This window comes from Talpa occidentalis, unplaced genomic scaffold, assembly GCF_014898055.3.
Source record: "Talpa occidentalis isolate TD23 unplaced genomic scaffold, MPIMG_talOcc4v2.1 talOcc4.6, whole genome shotgun sequence".
Taxonomy (NCBI): domain Eukaryota; kingdom Metazoa; phylum Chordata; class Mammalia; order Eulipotyphla; family Talpidae; genus Talpa; species Talpa occidentalis.
The window spans coordinates 6,090,315-6,106,922 of record NW_023604972.1 but is presented as its reverse complement, the minus strand read 5'-3'; the positions used below and the strand labels follow the sequence as shown (position 1 = coordinate 6,106,922).

Below are 16,608 nucleotides of genomic sequence, written 5' to 3'. Positions count from 1 at the left end.
TGACAGTATATATTTCGGGGAAAAATTTTCTGCTAATGCTTATGGAAAAAATGGTTATTGCTATTTCAGGACTTGACTTAAATGTTATGCTTATATTGAGCAGCTAGTGTTCCTGGGTGTTCTGGGTAATTGAGGTGCTTCCCTCTTGCCGTATCCTATGCTGCTTGGTGTTAGCAAACCATTAAAAAGGACTTGAACCCCACTGGTAATTGGCAGAGCTAGGGTTGCTCCAGAGCTCGTGCTCTTATATGTGCTGTGTTCATGTAGTGTTGGTAGTGACCGATGGGCAGCCCCGACTTCATGCTTGAGGTATCAGGCGTGTAACCGCGTGATGTGATGTGATGTGCCCTGAGAGCGGGCGTGCGTGGAAATGAAGCCCCAGTGAGACTTCTCTTTGTTAGTGTTCAGCTGTGGGAGCGCTGCTCAGCTGAGGCACTGTCTCCAGGGAGGGCTCTTCTATTGTCACAGCGTGTCCAAGCTTGTGCTGCTGGGCAGAACGCCTCACTGGGGGGCACTACAGAGCTGCTGCTCACAGTTGTGGGGAGTCCAGGGTCAGGCTGCTGCCTCCTCTTCTTCTGGTCTTGCTGCTTCTAGTCTACAGGGACCCCCTCTCATTTTGTCCATCTGTGGCCTAGAGAGAGGAGAGAAGCCCTCTTCTTGTCCCTTCTTAAAGGGCGTATTTTGGCGAATATTTAAATATAACCCCCCCATATGCTATATTGCCTCAGTGGGGGGTGTGCGTGTGAGGTGTATGCATGCTTGCTCAGCCTTACTGTAGGATAGGTCGTGGGAGACGTTCAGTGTTAAGAATAAAAATTTCATATTGCATAGTAGTTCCTCCTTTCCCCAGAGAAGCTGTGTTCTTTTACTGGGCCTAAAAGGCGAGTCTGGTATTTTGCTGGACAGGCAGAGAAACGTAGCAGGTGAGCCGGCACAGCAGCGCAGGCCTGACCTCCGAGATAGTGGGAGGAGCTGTGGGTAGTCACTGAATTTAGGGCCGACGGGCAGATGGGCAGACCACCAAATAGAAGCACTTACTTCATATATTTGAAAAGGATTATTTTATTTCATAATTTGCGAATATTTTCTGGTGTGATCCAGATCACTTGAAAATATCCTCATATCCTTGTTACAGTTTTTACATGATATAAAAAAAAGTATACATGAAAGTACAATGGAAAGATTACCTGTTGCGTACAAGGGAGGCAACATAGATCCAAACAGACAAAACATTTCTGGGATATGGGTGGACATACACAGCTAACGCAAATTCAACATTAGGAACGTCGATACTATGCACTCCAGTGCTGTACACGGCTTCGATGAGAGGCTTCATTTCAGAATAGGGCATGTGAAGGGGGAATCCAGAGAACTGAAGGAAAAAAATATTTATAGTCATTAACAAAGCTTTATGGTTTCACTATATTTCTCCCTTATGTGGGAGCCTGCAATTCTTAACATTCTTTTTTTTTTTTTTTAAGATTATTTATTTATTTATTTATTTGTACAAGCACTGGGTACAGTCAGAAGCGCGGGAGGGTGAGAGAATTCACCAGAGCCAGAGCGGGGAGCAGAGCAGGCAGAAGGACCGAAGGACACTGCTGAGGGGAGCAGCGGGCGGCAGGAGAGGTCTGCGCGCCATGTGGGACCCTCCTCCAGTGGCCGGGGAGCAGCCGGGGATCGAACTGGCGCCGCAGAGGCTGTGGTCAGCTTCGCAACCCAGCGCTCAACCGCTGTGCCACCGGGGAGGCCCTGCAATTCTTAACATTCTTAGGAAGGAAGTTCTCTGGGATTCCAGTCACTTGATACTTCTGTCTTTCTAGTCACTTATCTGTACAGACGGGGTGGTCTGAACACCCTGTCGTGCTAGCTCAGTGACTCGGGGTGTAAGGCATTAGTTGGTCTCTCAGCACCCTCTCCTGTTCCCTTGCTCTGACGCTCCCATTTGCATAGTCTCGCATGGAATGCCAGGGACCCAGGGCAAGCGGACACAGCCCGACCCACTCCCGGACACACTGCCAGGCCCGGGGACGGGCCTGTGGCTAGTGTGAGCTCGAGTTCCTGGCTGGGCATATGGGCACACAGGCGTTCTTGCTGAGGACAACATGTGTGTGGACGTCAGTTCTGCCAGAACCATCGGACTGTCACCCAGAGAACTGCTCGCCGTCGAGGGGAGGCAGGCAGAGCGGGGAGACGCGCCATGTCTGACATTTCCTTTACTGCTCAAGCCTCTGAACTGAATATTCTGTTGAGCTGAAAACATCCTGGTGCAAAGTCTGGCCGTAGAAGTTAACGGGTAAGTTTTAGCCCGTGAGTAAAGGTAAATGTCCAGCTTGGCTTCCTGCCCTGTAGCCGACGAGGCTTCCTGCCTTGTCTGGGCCTGCTTTCCCGGCTTTCTCCCCGGCTGTGGGGGGTGAGCGCAGTACAGGCGGTTCACAGAAACACGGAGAATGCCGGGTCACTAGTGAGAATTTTCCTTAGCAATGGAAAGCGATTAGTATAAAATCATATCCTTTTAAAATACCTCATGTAGAGATTTCACTTTAATGACAGTTAAGTCTAATGTGATTTAGCCGATGTTGTAGTGACATGAATGCTTGGAATGTATTCTATAAAAGGCATTTTTCATAGGATCTTCTTACCTCAAAAATTAGGATGTTTTAATTTTATAGGTTCATTTTGCTATTTAATGATAGGTTAGTTATTGAGATTTGAACTTTTAATCACATTTTTTATCTCTGACGCTTCCTCACTGTAGAGAGCAGTGGAGGGTTCTGATTCTGGGAGCCTGTCGCTGAGCCCTGTCAGAGGGTGGGGTGAGACCCAGCACTCACCCTGTAGTCTCCCAGCTGCCTGAGCAGCTCTGCGCGGTGGTCTTCCTCCACTTCGTCCCCCTGGCTCTTCTCCAGCAGGGGCAGGAAGTGGCGCAGGGTGGAGGTGCAGTACCTGTTCCACCGGGTCAGGTGGCGCGGCCTCCAGTCCATGATTTTTTCTTTCAGTATTTTTTCAATTCTGTTCATAAAAAAATAAACTCCAGTTTTGGTGACCTTTACCTCGTAAATAACATCACAGTTTGCATGCAGTGGCGATTCAGGTGATCACATAACTGCAGTTCACTAAGCACAGAGCCCAGTTCAGGCTAATTCCCGATGACTGAAAAGTTAGCAGAGACCCCTGCCTGCTCGTAGGGACCTTGTAGGGGAACGGAGCTGCACACAGGAGCGTGCTCTGCTGAGAGACACGATGTGTTGAAAATGCAGCCCCTCCCACAGCAGAGGGGCCCTGGGTAACGGGGATGGCTGGATTTGATAGTTTTAGCAGAAGACTTTTATGGTTATGAAACGCTTCATCACTTTGTTCAGATAAATTATAGACTAGGCATAAAGGGTGGGGTTCGTGTTGAAAATTTCAAATATTTGCAGGGCTATTAATGCTGCATTTTCATTCTTTTCCCCAGAATGACCCCTACTCATAAGGATTGTTTTTCTGAATTGCCTTAAACCTGCCCTTAAATAGCCATCATTGCCATTTAATTTTTCATACTCTGCTGTGACACTAATGGGACAGGTATGGGAGTCCACTTACGCAAGAGGAAGAAAAATCTCTACCTTTTATTGGACCCTTATATACCAGGTGCTGTGCTCACTGCTTCTTAAACATTTTTATTTAACTTTAACTATAACTCTACGGGGTGGGATATTGTTCCAATTTTAGTTTTGAAGGGACAGTTTGAGGGTGGGGAAGCTGGGATTTGAATTGAAACTTGTTTCAATTCCAGAGGTGCATGCATCCCTCAACAAATGCGCAGATGGGGCCCAGCCTGCTTCCCGCTGCTGGTAGCCCCAGGATCTGCTGCTGCAGGCGTAAAACACACTCATGTTTGTAATTTCAAGGTAGTTTGAGTAAAAGTGGATGAACTGCCTTGCACTTTGTAATACTGGAGAACTAAGTGTCTTGAGTCTAAGCAACAGTATCCTCAAGCTATTAGAAGAAACAAAAGATGTTGGGGGCGGGGGGCAATTAGTTACTCTAGGTGGGGGTCCCAAATAAGATTTAATTTGAAACTTGCTGTGGAGAGTAACTTTGTGTTTTCTGGTAATACCACCTGAGAAGAAGTCCTGGTTAATCTCGTGTAACATGGCCTGCTGCTCTTCACTCAGCTTGACACAGTAGAGGGGGTACAGGCACAGGTTAGAATCAGAGAACACTTCCTCAAACACTAAACAAGGGTGTGGACCTTGGCGCTTCAGTTCCCACACAAGCGAAGCCAGGAGGCGGCCTATTTTACGGAGTTATAAGGATTACAGGGACTCACATAAACTCTTACAGCCACCTCCATGTATTAGGGTTATAAACAACCGAGGCTCTGTAAGCCACTAATTGGACAAAAGCGGTGCATTTAAGCTGAGGATGATATGTTTGAACGAGACCCATAATAACATGATGTCGAGCTCTAATCCGAGGTGACGGTTTCGGAGAACTACTTCCCTGGAGAACAGTCCTGTTTGCCCCACACCCTGCGGATGCTAGAGCCTCCTCTTGGGCCGTGGGATTTAGAGATCACGTTTGTAATCGGTACTTGGTATCTACAAACACACATTAAAGTTTAATTGCACAAATTATTTCACATTGATCCAGGCTCAGAACTGTTTAGTTTGGCTTTATCCTCCCGGTGACAGGGCACGGGTGGATTTACGGGCCTCACGTGACCTGTCTTGCAGTTCAGCGGCGGCCCCCTTGTCTGTGCGCTGGTAAATGAGCTCTTCTGGCTGTAAAAGAGGAAGCAGCTCAGTGATTCTAGCAAGTCACATATATTTAATTTGAATAATTGTACATCCTCTTTTAAATAGTTTTTTTAAATTATGAAATCTCAGACACTGAATCGGATGTAGGGAGTAACAGATGCCAAAGTACTCATGACCCATTTAATTAAAACATCACATTATAGTGCTGTGATGTTCCTTCTTGATTTCATTCCCTTAGAAATTTTTAGCACTCCCTCATGCCACATTCATTGGTGGAGCTCAGCAGATCTCCCCCTCCAATTTTGATTTGTCAGTCGTTTCCATAACTGTAATTTTGGGATTACAGCTTTCCACCTTCATAGATGCACATGCTTCACTCACCCTCCGCCACGGTCCCAGTGGAGCTAGGCACGTAGTAAAATGTGTTTATGGTTCTACTACAAATATACATATTCCTAAGCAATGCCCTTAGCGATGGTATCAAACATTTGTAGATTGCTTACTGAGATTCTCTGTGTAATTACTTTAATGCCTTTCATTATGTACCATAATTTATGCTGTTCTGGTTCCTGAGCTGCTACAGTGTGCCTTTTGCAAAGGGGATGCAAACATCTTGCATGTGTCACCTTGTACACATGGGAGAATTTCTCTAGAACAGGGTTTTAAATCTCTTTTTTTTGGAAAGGTTTGATCCACAGTAAAACATACCTTTTATGTACACACCCAGTATGTACATATATATCTGACCATCAAATGAAAAGTTGTAAATAATTCTCATACTTAACAACCTATGACTGGCCAGAACCCTCTAGATTAATTTTTTGAGCACCCTAGTGGGTCCTGCCCTTCAGTTTGAGTTCACGTCCCAGTAGCAGACATGGACTTAATTTATGAATTGGGACCAACATAAAAAAATTACATTGATTTTATGATATTTTGATGTCATGGGATTCCTTATATCAAATTTTCACATCTATTGGTCATGCTATTGATGGTGTCTTTCTTATTGGTATATTTCTGTTGTGAGTCTACTATTGAGACTATCTTGGAGCAGAATCCGGGGTGAAAACATAGCTGACTACTTAGCTTAATGACTTCACATTTTCAATTTCTTTGTCTACACTTAATAAAAGAGAATACCTGAACACTGGAAAGGCCAGGATAGGGAAGGTTTCTTGAAAAGAAGGATTTCCAGAGCTTGGGCTTGGTGACATCAAAACTTATCCTTAGTGGAGAATCGTATCGTTGAATATTAAACCAAATCTAAGAAAGAAGAGCACATTAGCAGATAGGGTAGCAGGTGTGCACGCGTGTGTCTGTGCTCACGTGCTTGTGCATATGGAGGAGCAGTGGAGAGACACAGTAACAAGTGAGCGAGGAACGGGTGCAGGACACGCCACTGTGCTTGGCGCCTCAGTCTTCAATACATGTGAGTATGTATATACATTTTTTTTTTTGCCTACATAAAAATTTAAATCAGTAGGCCAGAGGGAAAAAGAAAAGCAACCATATTTGAGAGGAAATGAGGGCCTCCCTGGTGGTGCAAGGGGTTAAGCACAGCTCTGTGAAGTTATCTGCAGCCTTTGCGGCAGGAATTTGATCCCCAGCTGGCCAGGGAGCAACCCACATGGCGCAGCAGACCTCCTGTCTCGCCTGCTGCTCCCCTCAGCAGTGTATTTCAGTAGATCCGCCTGTTCTGCTCCCTACTCTGTCTCTGGTGAAGCCTCTCACTACCACCCCCCGACCCACACCCCAGTTCTTGTATGCATAAATAAATCTTTAAAAAAAAAAAAAAAAGAGGACATGATAATACTTACATTATCAGGGCCAATTAAACAGCCCACACTTTTTAGGGGACAGAAGGTATCATATTGTCCGTAACAGTGGCCACTGCAGGGATTCCATATCAGGTAACGACTTTGCTCCCGAGTCACCACATAGGCAGTTGGTCCCTAAAGGGAAAGAGCCATCAAAACATTTTCCAACCGGTCATGCAATTGAAGTCAAGAGTAGTTGGCACAGACAATTCATTAAGTCAGTTCTAAAATCCATGTCAAAATGAGTTTGAAGTTCTAGGTTGCACTTGATGTGAAATAAAATGTTCATTGTTGCAAAATCTTGCCTCTGCTCCTGGTGTAGCTGGTGATTCAAGGGGGCTAAGTGGTCAGATCCCTAATCAGTGTATTTTAGGATTGACTGAAGATTCTTCTTGGACCAAAGCAGCATTCTCTTTAGAAGCATTTTCTCTTTAGACTCAGTAAACTGGGTTTTAAGTATTTCCAGTGCTGATCAGGTCTGAGTACTACGTCTGTTTTGAATGCAGTAACTGACATTACTCTGAGTGGATGACCTTGCAGGCGCCTAAATTGTTTGGAAGGATAGGAACTATTGGACAGTGACTACACCCTGGGAGGCAGTGGGATGGGCTGGAGCCTGAAGAGGGGCTTGATTTTACTTGGAATCCTGTATATTACTGGATTCTTTTTTTTTTTTTACAATAAGCATTTCAATGAGCACTTACTTATTGCAATGAACGATTTCATTCGATGCTCACAATAGCTTTTTGGGAAAGGTGGGGCAAAAATTATCCCCATTTCCTTATAAAGCTCAGCGTTGTGAAGTGACTTGCTGAGTCACACAGCTCACAGCGTGACTGGAGCCTTATGCCCAGGCCCTATGACTTCAAGCCTCATTCCTTCCCTTATACCAGGCGATTCGGAAGGTAATGCTGGGGGTGGGTTAGGATTCAGGTGTGACACTGCCTGCCCAGCAGCACCTCCCAAGGCTTCCTAGAGCCTCGGAGCTCTTCCTGAGGCTTTCCACCCCTTTGGATAAGCTGCCTTGATCCATGCAAATTTTTATGTCCCTAATTACCCAACATGTCTCCAATTTAGGGATATTGGTAGTGGGCTGGGGAAACAAATTTTCATAGTCCGAAAATCTCCAATCGAAAACAACGATGATCTCCAAGCAGAGCTGCTGAGAGTCTAGTGCTTGCCCCTGGGGTTGTGAGCTCTGCAGCTGCCTGTAGAGCCAGCAGGCGGAGCAGGGACATCACTTCCCTGCCGTGCTTCTGGGGTCCCCTTCACACCTTAGCCTGGCCTGAGGGGGAAGGGGATTCTGAGTCCATGGACAGGAGGAGACCCTTGGTAAAAGGATAGAGCCAGGCAGGAGCTTGGGATTGCAAAGGGCTCAGATTTGCACAAACACCTTCCGAAGCCTGTGTAGCGCCTGGTTACTTCTTGCTGTCTGGGCCACTGTCCAGGATCGTTAAGAAAATAAGTCCTGCCCATCATCAACACAGTGGGTCAGCCAGCGCCAGCCCCCTTGAGTCAGCCCGGGTGGACTTACCTCAGGAATTGCACTGCCCATCGCCAGCCAGGCCTTCTTGCCCAGGGAGAGAAAGTAATTACACAGTAGTACTGCGTGCTCCTCCTCGTCTCCTGCCAGGAGGTCCAGAAATTGCTGACAAAAAGAAAAAAAAGATACACGTTGCGTGGATCCACCGCTTCAGTCTAGACTGATTATAGGCAGGGTCAGCATGGTGGCTCCAGGGCACAGGCATGGCCTAGGCTGCTTAGGCCTTCTGAGAGCCCAGGGTGGTGTCATTTCATTTCTAAAGCAAGTGTTATCTTGCCAAAATGTAACAGGCAACAAACATTTTTGAAGTCAAATTGTTCAGTTTAGAGCTATCCTTCAAAAGGAAGCTGTAGAACAGAGCTCCGTTTTCTGCAAACACAATTCAACATGAGGGCCAGGGCAGAATGGGCACCTGGTTAGTTTCCCGTGTCAGGGATGCTGAGGCCGCCCAGGTGGACAGGGAGGTCCGGGAGGTAGAGGCCACGGTGCTTGTGCAGAGCCAGACCTCGCCCCGCCAGCCATGGGATGGAGACCGAGAGCCCGCGAGTGAAGCCAGGCCAGGTGTGTGCAGTTTCCAAGTGTGACTTGGTGCGGCGCTTTGACTCTCTCAGTGACTAAGACTGGGGTGTCGTTAAGATAACCCCGGGAGGATAAATCAGCACTAAGACATCGGAAGTGTCTGGGTTTGGGGTTTTTTTTTTTATTCTTTGTGCAAATTAATTTTTTTGAAACTTCTGCACTTTGGGGAAACTGCGTGAAGAAGAGAGAATATAGCTCGTCCTGCCAGAAGGATGGGAATGTAGGTTTCCGGACTGACTGAGGGCCAGGGCGGCTCAGGACAAGCAGCTGGCCAGCCTTCCTCGAGGGGAGGAGGGACGACTCACGTCAGATGTGCTCCACAGGTCACAGACCCCAGCGAAGGAAACGCTGTCCGGCAGGAAAGGGATCAAGGACACGTACCGAGCCACCAGCTCCTGTTTAAACAAAAGGACCTTTAAAAACTAAGTAAAACAAAATTGGGCAGGCCACACCACGAGCACCTCTGGGAGCACAACCCGCGCCCCACGAGCTTCCCGAGTGCCGTGCGCATATTTTCTCTCTCAGTGCCACCCAGGTCACGGCGGGAAGGTCACACGATTCCCGTGTTCACCGGCTGGAACTGGCTCCTGGCTCTCCCGGAAACGCCCTCATCATTTCTTTCTGGTTTCCGTGCTTCCTTTCTCGTATCAGAAGACTCTCCCGGGTTATTTTGTTTTCTCTAGCCCGCTCCGGAACGCTGTCGTTGCTCTGAGGAGCCCTGGTTGCTCTCAGGGAACAGTCCTGGCTGGCTGTCTTCAGAGTATGATCACTTCCCTATCTGCGTTCTTTGTGGCCTGCTTCTGCAGTTGTTTTTGCTAACTCTTACCTTCAGGGTAACTTGTTTCTCTGTTGTTGATGTTCCAGTTGCTTGGAACTTTTTCTGTGAATTTTTTTTGAGGCTGAGTTTCAACATTCTTCCAGAGGTCTTGCGTTAGAGGTACTACCAATAGGGGGCCCTTTCAATGACATGTTTGCTTCAAGTTTTTTAGGTCATACAAGTAGTGTAAATTCCAGTCTCAAATGTGAGTCAACACTGCTTAGTGATTAAGAATTCTAGGAAAGACTTTATCTCGCTTCCATCCAGAGTCAGGGCTGGGACAGGCAGGATTCCTGCCCTGCAGGTGGTTTCCTAGTTTACCCACCTGCTATATACTATCCTTCCAGACTCCACCAGCTCTAGCCCCAAGCATCGTCCTGCCTCCCTCAGCCCTCTGGGAATCCCCTCCAACCTCGCAGCAAACACTACTTCAAGTCCTCATCTCTATGAAATCGGGTTTCTTGTGCCATCTTTGGGTTTCCTTGATTTAAAAAATGTTCTAAGTATTTTACTTCCTCTTAAGTGTTCTCTGTGGGGAGAAGTTTCACGCACACACTACGCTAGAGAGAATAGGAGCTCCTATTGCAGTGCTCAGTAAAATTTGATTACTAAAAAAAGTGAAGGTTTTTTTTGGATATTACTATATCTGCAAATATCGCCCTGTTCCTCAATTACTATATTAATGAGCTATTAGCCACTCTTACTCCCACACTGTCTATCAGACAATTCGCGGTTGCAGGATCCACTGGAGAATAGCCCACCTGACAAAGCTCGGGCCCGCGGCCGCCAGGGGCACACACTGTGCTGTCAGAGGTATGTGTGCACTCACAGCCCGTGTGCCCGCTGTGTGGTAAGGGCCTAAATGTGCACATAGTAAATCTAAGAAATCATCTTTGCTAAATCTGAACTACTCAGTATCATGCCCACTAGTGATCTTGGCATGAGGAAAAGTGTATCTGTCGTGACATCAGAGACCTCGGCTCAGATCCCGGCAAAGCTGCTGAGACTACGCAGCGCACACGTGTCTGGGTGAGCGTCCTCCAGATGTCCATTTTCCTGCAGCCAGTCTAGTGTCCGGGGCACCAAGTCCTCAAGTACTGTGCACGGAAAGGATGAACTAAGGATTATCATTATAACTCTCTGGTGGCTTTCGACTTTTCTAGAGGAAGTGATAAGCCTCGTGGTACTAAAACAAGTGACCGTGGCTCTGGTCACTCCTGATCCTGCTGTAGACCCTCTCTTAAGGACTAGGAAATACTGCAGTTACGGTGAACACAGCGACCTTCTAAGTGCTCCCTCAGCACCAGCACCCACAGCCTATGAGAGACTCACCGCTGTGGCCTGGGGGTCGTTGGGGTGGGCGGTCAGGAGCTCCTGAGGAGGGTTCAAAGGCTTGAGATAGCGAGTAACAAAGACCGTTTTCCCGCTTATGTCGATCACAGTGGTCAGGCACTGCCGATTTGGAAACTTCAGCGCACATTCAGCTTGAAACTTCTCTGTTGCTTGAAGCAATTTCTCATCTTCCTGAGAATCAAACTTCAAAAAGAAAGAGACGGTGGAGTTTACAGGGCATGGTGAAAGACACAGCAGAACCCCTCAGACCACCCCCAGCACAGCGCTTCAGGGAGAGATTACGTGATGTCTTAGAAAATGGTGCTGCCCCGTCTGTCCACAGCTCTAGCTAATTGTGTTTATAATCCCAAAATTACACGGATTCATTAAATACTTAAAGTATATTCCATAGGCTTGGGGAAAGTGTGCCCCAGAGCCTCTTGTATGTTCTCGTGGGATGTCCCCAGACCCGAAACTTTACATCAACACCAAGTGTCCAGACCTGGCAGCTGCCCACTCGGTGCCCAGGGCTGTGATCAGCACATAAGAGAAAATGCCGAGCTTATACGGCATCGGTGACTAGAATCACCAAGCCACAAATATCTAATTTTAGAAGGAGAATCCTGAAACAAGGGTGGTATTAAAAAAAACTAGTTGATTTAATCCCTGTTTCCACTATATGCATTCATTTACATAATTTTCAGATAACTTTCAAATAATTTAAAATTATTTTCAAATAATTGAAATGATTATTTCAAACTTGACATTTGCTGGCGTCTACAAGGTTCAGGCACTCTGGACACAGGCGCGGAAACAGCTCCCTCGAGTGACTTCTAGTCCAGTTCCCGTCGGCGCTCAGGCGCTGACAGCCCTTGCGGGGCGGGCGCAGGCAGCTGCGTGGGAACATTGAATGGAGGCAGCTCTCGCCCGGCCCAGAAAGAACAACCATCTGCAGCCTGTGCTGACCGTTGACCTTCCAGGTGAGAAAAGGTGCATCTACAGCTTCCCCCCCTTGGCCCCGATGCTGTGTTGTGCTTTGACTTTGTAAACGGGTGTGTCTGGAGGGCGGGGGTCACGTCTGTTTGAATAATTCTGTGTCCCTCGCGGGGCAGGTGTTCCTAGTGTCTATTCGCGGTCAGTGATGCCGAGGGCGCCGGGGAGCTGTGTCCGCGGTGAGAGTAACCACGGCCTGGCCTGCCGTGTTGGTCATCTAAGCGGCACCCAGGGAAAGCTAAAGGCAGAAAGAGCTTGAGGTGGAACAGATGAAGGTGGACTAAGTTTACAATGCGTCATAACTCAACGTGAAATGGAAAGATTCTTAACCAGCCCCGTTCTTTGTCCTGAGTGAATGTAAACGCTCAGAGAGAACAGAAGGGGTTTATCCTGTTGAATAGCCACATCCTGCAGCAACGCTGACCAACGTCACCTCCATGTGGGCAGCAGCGGGTGGATCTGATGGGCCTGGAGAGAGTGGTGGTCGCTCCCCGCATGCAGGGGACAGCCCCCCCCCCCCCCCGGCTTTCTAGATTCAGGGCTAAACAGGAATCCACCAGACACATGAAAGTGGACCGAGAGACAAAGGTGGACACGCTTCACGGAACTGACGTCTACAGCTTGTTGCTGGGGAAGGGTGAGGGGTGGGTGGGTCACAGTGCGTGGGGGCGGGGGTGACGGGGGGTGGGGGGGCAGCAGCTGGGGGTGATGGGGGGGGCAGGGAGGGAGGGACAGAAGCAGGGAATCAGCCTCACAGCTGTTGCCTAGTGAGTGGCAAAACGAGATGCCCGGTACCTTTTTAAGCACAGCACTCATCTGCCAGAGGCAAGGGAGAAAGAAAAACACGTGAGAGAATACTTGGTTCACGGAGATAATCTACTTTTTAAAACTTGTTTTCACCAAGACAATGCAAAGAAGAGGGTATTTAAATAGTTTCCGGAGCTCTTACTCTTATTAAAGAAAATTATGAATAAAGACTCCTAAAAGCCAAAGGGAATGTTCCACAAGGGGGGATGGCGGGGAGAGACTCACCTTGGAGTCCTGGAAGTGCTGAAAGTGGAAGAACAGCTCCAGGGGGTGGTCGCTCTGGGTAAGGCCAGAGCCCCTCTTTCCTGCCTAAGCCTGGCCTGGGCGGGCAGGGTGGGGCGGGCTTGGGGGCCTGATCACTGCCCGGGTTTCTGCCACTGTCAGGATGGCAGGGGCTGAGGGTCTTGGCAAAGAATCGCCTCCAGGGGAGGGCTGGCTTGCTGCTTGTTTGGCATAACATGGGTTTACCTGGCGTTCGTGTGTCAGGACAGGAGCTCGCTCTCGGTTACTGCTCCGCCAGCCCCCCCCCCGCCCCCCCCGCCCCTCCCAAGCGCTCATTTTCCAGGCTCAGGGAAATGCTTCCTCAAGCCACAAAGGGGCAGTGGAAGGCCACGGAAGGGAGCAGCTGCCCGCCCCAGCCGGGCTTGGAGCACAGAAAGCTCCCGCAGGGCCCGGAGCCCCTTTGCTGCCCTGCTGGGGAGATCTGGCCGGGGAAGCAGGCGGCCTAGAGCTGCTTCGGAAGCCCACCTGGACATGGGGTGGATTTCCTGGGCTTAGACATTCGGGAGGGTGAGCGGGGCAGGTGCACGTGTGGAGGGGGTGAATGGGCTCCCCGAGTGATGCAGCTGTAAATGGCTTGTGAGAGGGAACCTGGGATAGACTTTTCCCTGTGAACCGGCTTCTAAGACGAAAGCAGACGCGGGAACGTGCTCGGTCCTTCCATCCCCTCCTGAGTCCTAGGGCAGTGGCTGGACTGAGGCTCGGCGAAGCCCCGGCCTTCCCCTGAGTGTCTGGGCTCCAGTCTGGAGACTTTGATCTGCTTTTCTGGGATGTGTCCCCAGTGACTAAAATCCACGCCGCGTGGAGGCTGCTCAGCGAATTTTTGTTGCGCACACAGGTTGAGTCAGCTGTCTCCGTGGCGCTGCCCTCTCCTGTCTGCCGGCCCTGGGCAGGGCGCCTCATGCCCTCCTCCCTCCATGGAGACCCGCTGGACGAGGCAGCCGGGAGCCCCAAAGGAGAGAGCAGGGCGGAACCCTGGGTGGGTGGGGCTGAGCGAGACTCGGCTCCTGGCTCCCGGAGGGCGGGCGCTGGTGCTGGAGTAGCTGCGAGGACAGGTCGTGGCCTGTACCCGCTGCCCGGCCCCTCAGCATCCTCCACACTGCAAGCTGCAGTGCTGTGCCCTGAAGAGAGCTGAGGGGACCCGCCCTCCCGCCCCCACCAGGTGCTGGGGGCCTGCTTGGCTGGAGAGCAGCACCAGCCTGTGGAGGAGGACTTGGGGTGGGAGGGGGACTCTGCAGCTACAGAACCGCCCCGCAAGAGCAAGCTGCTTCTCCAGTGCGTCAGATCACGCGGTCTCCCCCTTCAGAAAATCCTGAAAGCAAAGCCTGTGGATATTTGTCTTGCTTTGCCTGGAAGCTCAGGCTGCTGGGCGCGCTCACCCCTGGCTCAGTGAAGTACAAACCTTGCCGCCTTCCTTCTGTCCAAACGGCGAGAGCCACACATGGCACCGGGGCCCTCCTCGGCCGGGACCCTCTGCCTGAGCGCGGGTGCGGTGTACACAGCACCGCCTGCAGCGGCGGGTGCTCCTCGTCAGAGACGCGATCTCATTATTACCTTTTCTCGCACCGGCTCCCCGGGGAGCAGCTGAGGCTCCATGGTGATGAAGAGGGTGAGGTAGGAGCCCTCACTCAGGCTTCGGACGTGGTCGAAACCCCGCTCGATGAGCACGCTTCGCTCCTTGCTGTAGCCCAGGAGCACGGGGGGGATGTCTATTTTAAAGGTTCCATCGATCTGTGAAGAAAATATGACTCAATAGCAACAGCCTGGTGGTGCTCCAGCACAAGTCCACCTCCCAGCAGCCTTCACTGAAAGCTGCTCAGACCAGCGTTGGGGCCTCCCCCACCATCCCGCTGGGCTGTCTCCCGGCGCTCTCCCTGAAAGGCCTGCATCCCTGCATGCTGCTCGGCTCCGGCTCCGGCTCCGCAGAGTCAGAACTAGTTCTGCAAGTGAGTGCTGAGACCAGTTTGCTTGAGTTCATGCCCTGGGTAAACTCCAAGGGCCCCAACTTGACCATCTTTAAAAAAGGAGACAATTGTAGGGGCGCAGGGATTAAAGTCAGTGCAATCAAGCTATTGCCAGCTACTGCAGCACGAGTTCTATCCCTGGCCAGGGAGCTACCCACATGGCGCAGCAGACCTCTCCTGATTCCCTGCTGCTCCCCTCAGCAGGTATTTCAGCCTGCCTGTTTGGCTTCCCACTCTGTCTCTGGTGAATCCTCTCACCCCCCCTTACCTCTGGCCTGCACCCCAGTTCTTGTACGCATAGATACATAAGTAAATAAATCTTAAAGAAACAAAGAGGCAATGACAGTACTCGCTTTGGAGGGAGAACCACGTACTGAGTGCACGCGGACTGCAGAGTAGACAAGCAACAGCAGGGACGTGCCGGTGCATGGAAGCTCTCAGCTGCCGTGGAGTAAAACCCCAGCCTCCCGCCCCACCTTTCAGAATGAGAACCAGGTTTTTCAAGGTTCAGCTCAGATGTTTTCTCTTCACACGATTTTGTTCTCTCCAGGAGCCTCCTCCGTGTGCGCCGCGGACACCATCTGCGGTCACAGGGCTCAGAGTTGCGCGCTCTGCTCTGAGCAGGTCTGTATCCCGCTCCCTTTGTGTCACCCTCCTGCGATCAGATCATCACAGCAGGTGCGCGTGGAGGTGGGCGGCGCGGGTTCTGAGGGATTCTACTCAACGATCTAATTTAGCCACAAGTTCAAAAAGGCTGAGGGTTTCACTCCTGCGCTGTCAGAGCAACCACAGCTCACGAAAGACCATCCTCACTAGAGCTGCGGCCCCCGCAGCCCCCTCCCTGGCCCCGGCTCCTTCATGTCTACTGAAGTGTTTTGAAAGTCCTCAGAGGGGAGCAGCCCCGGCCACCCGCCAGGCCTAAGGAAGCCATGTCAACATGACAGACCTGGGGCTCGGCGGCGGTTTCCATGCTTCGAGGCGGCGCGGCCCGGAGGGGCTGTCAGCACGGAGGGGGTTTTCCCCGCAGAGGCACAGAGGCCCTGCCCGGTCCGCGGGGCCCTGCGATGGGACATGCTTACCCGGGCCTGGAAGTAGATGGTGCTGAACGGAATTCTCACACATCCCAACCAGTGTCTCTCGATGCGCGTGTGGATTCCGCTTCCCCTCTCCCGGTCGTCCTAAGGAGGGGGAGAGGAGGAGCTGCTCGAGGACTCAGACCCCATCCAGGGCCCGGCGGCGGGAGAGCGGGAGGAGCTCAGCTGCGAGCACGTGGGTTTCGGCGAGAGGCCCAGGTTCTCTTCCGCTCACAGATTCGCAACCCAGGACGGTCACCTAAGCCCTGAGCCTCCGCTTCCTCGTCAGGAAACTGGAGCTTTAGTGAGCACAGAGTCATCCAGAGCTAACAGGACCGTGAGTGGGGGGCACGGTGTGAATCCTGGGGCGCCGCGGGCGGCCGACTGGAAATTTTAAGCAGCATGTTCTCGTCCCTCCTGCCCCCCCACCACGTGCCGCCTCAAGCCCGCAGCCCCGGAAGGACGGGGTGTGTGTGGGATGCACCCTGCGCTGGGGGGGCCGCCCTGACCCCAAGCACGGAGGTCCTCCTCCAAACTGGGGGTTCCTCACCTCCAAGACCTCGTACAGCACCTCGTCGAAAATATTGATGAACACGTCGTCTCTCACCGACTGCAGGCTGGTGCTGCTGTAGTCCCCGTCGGGGGCCCTGCGGTGCGAT

General features: G+C 50.9%; 1 protein-coding gene across 8 annotated transcripts in view; it reads right to left on the bottom strand.

The window, feature by feature from the left end:
* Positions 1 to 1,039: 1,039 nt before the first annotated feature.
* Positions 1,040 to 16,608, bottom strand: part of CC2D2A (coiled-coil and C2 domain containing 2A) — a 125,237-nt gene continuing 109,668 nt past the window's right edge. For 4 of the 8 annotated variants that reach the window (XM_037530252.2, XM_037530247.2, XM_037530250.2 and 1 more), the window contains 11 exons: positions 16,500 to 16,596; positions 15,956 to 16,054; positions 14,467 to 14,643; positions 10,834 to 11,037; positions 8,990 to 9,079; positions 8,097 to 8,210; positions 6,563 to 6,697; positions 5,886 to 6,008; positions 4,711 to 4,769; positions 2,835 to 3,012; positions 1,040 to 1,372 (listed from right to left, as the gene is read on the bottom strand). In XM_037530252.2, the coding sequence (XP_037386149.1) occupies positions 1,184 to 1,372; positions 2,835 to 3,012; positions 4,711 to 4,769; positions 5,886 to 6,008; positions 6,563 to 6,697; positions 8,097 to 8,210; positions 8,990 to 9,079; positions 10,834 to 11,037; positions 14,467 to 14,643; positions 15,956 to 16,054; positions 16,500 to 16,596 (1,465 nt within the window). In that variant the 3' untranslated portion in view covers positions 1,040 to 1,183. The other 4 variants (XM_054688181.1, XM_037530253.2, XM_037530255.2 and 1 more) reach the window with 2 other exon arrangements.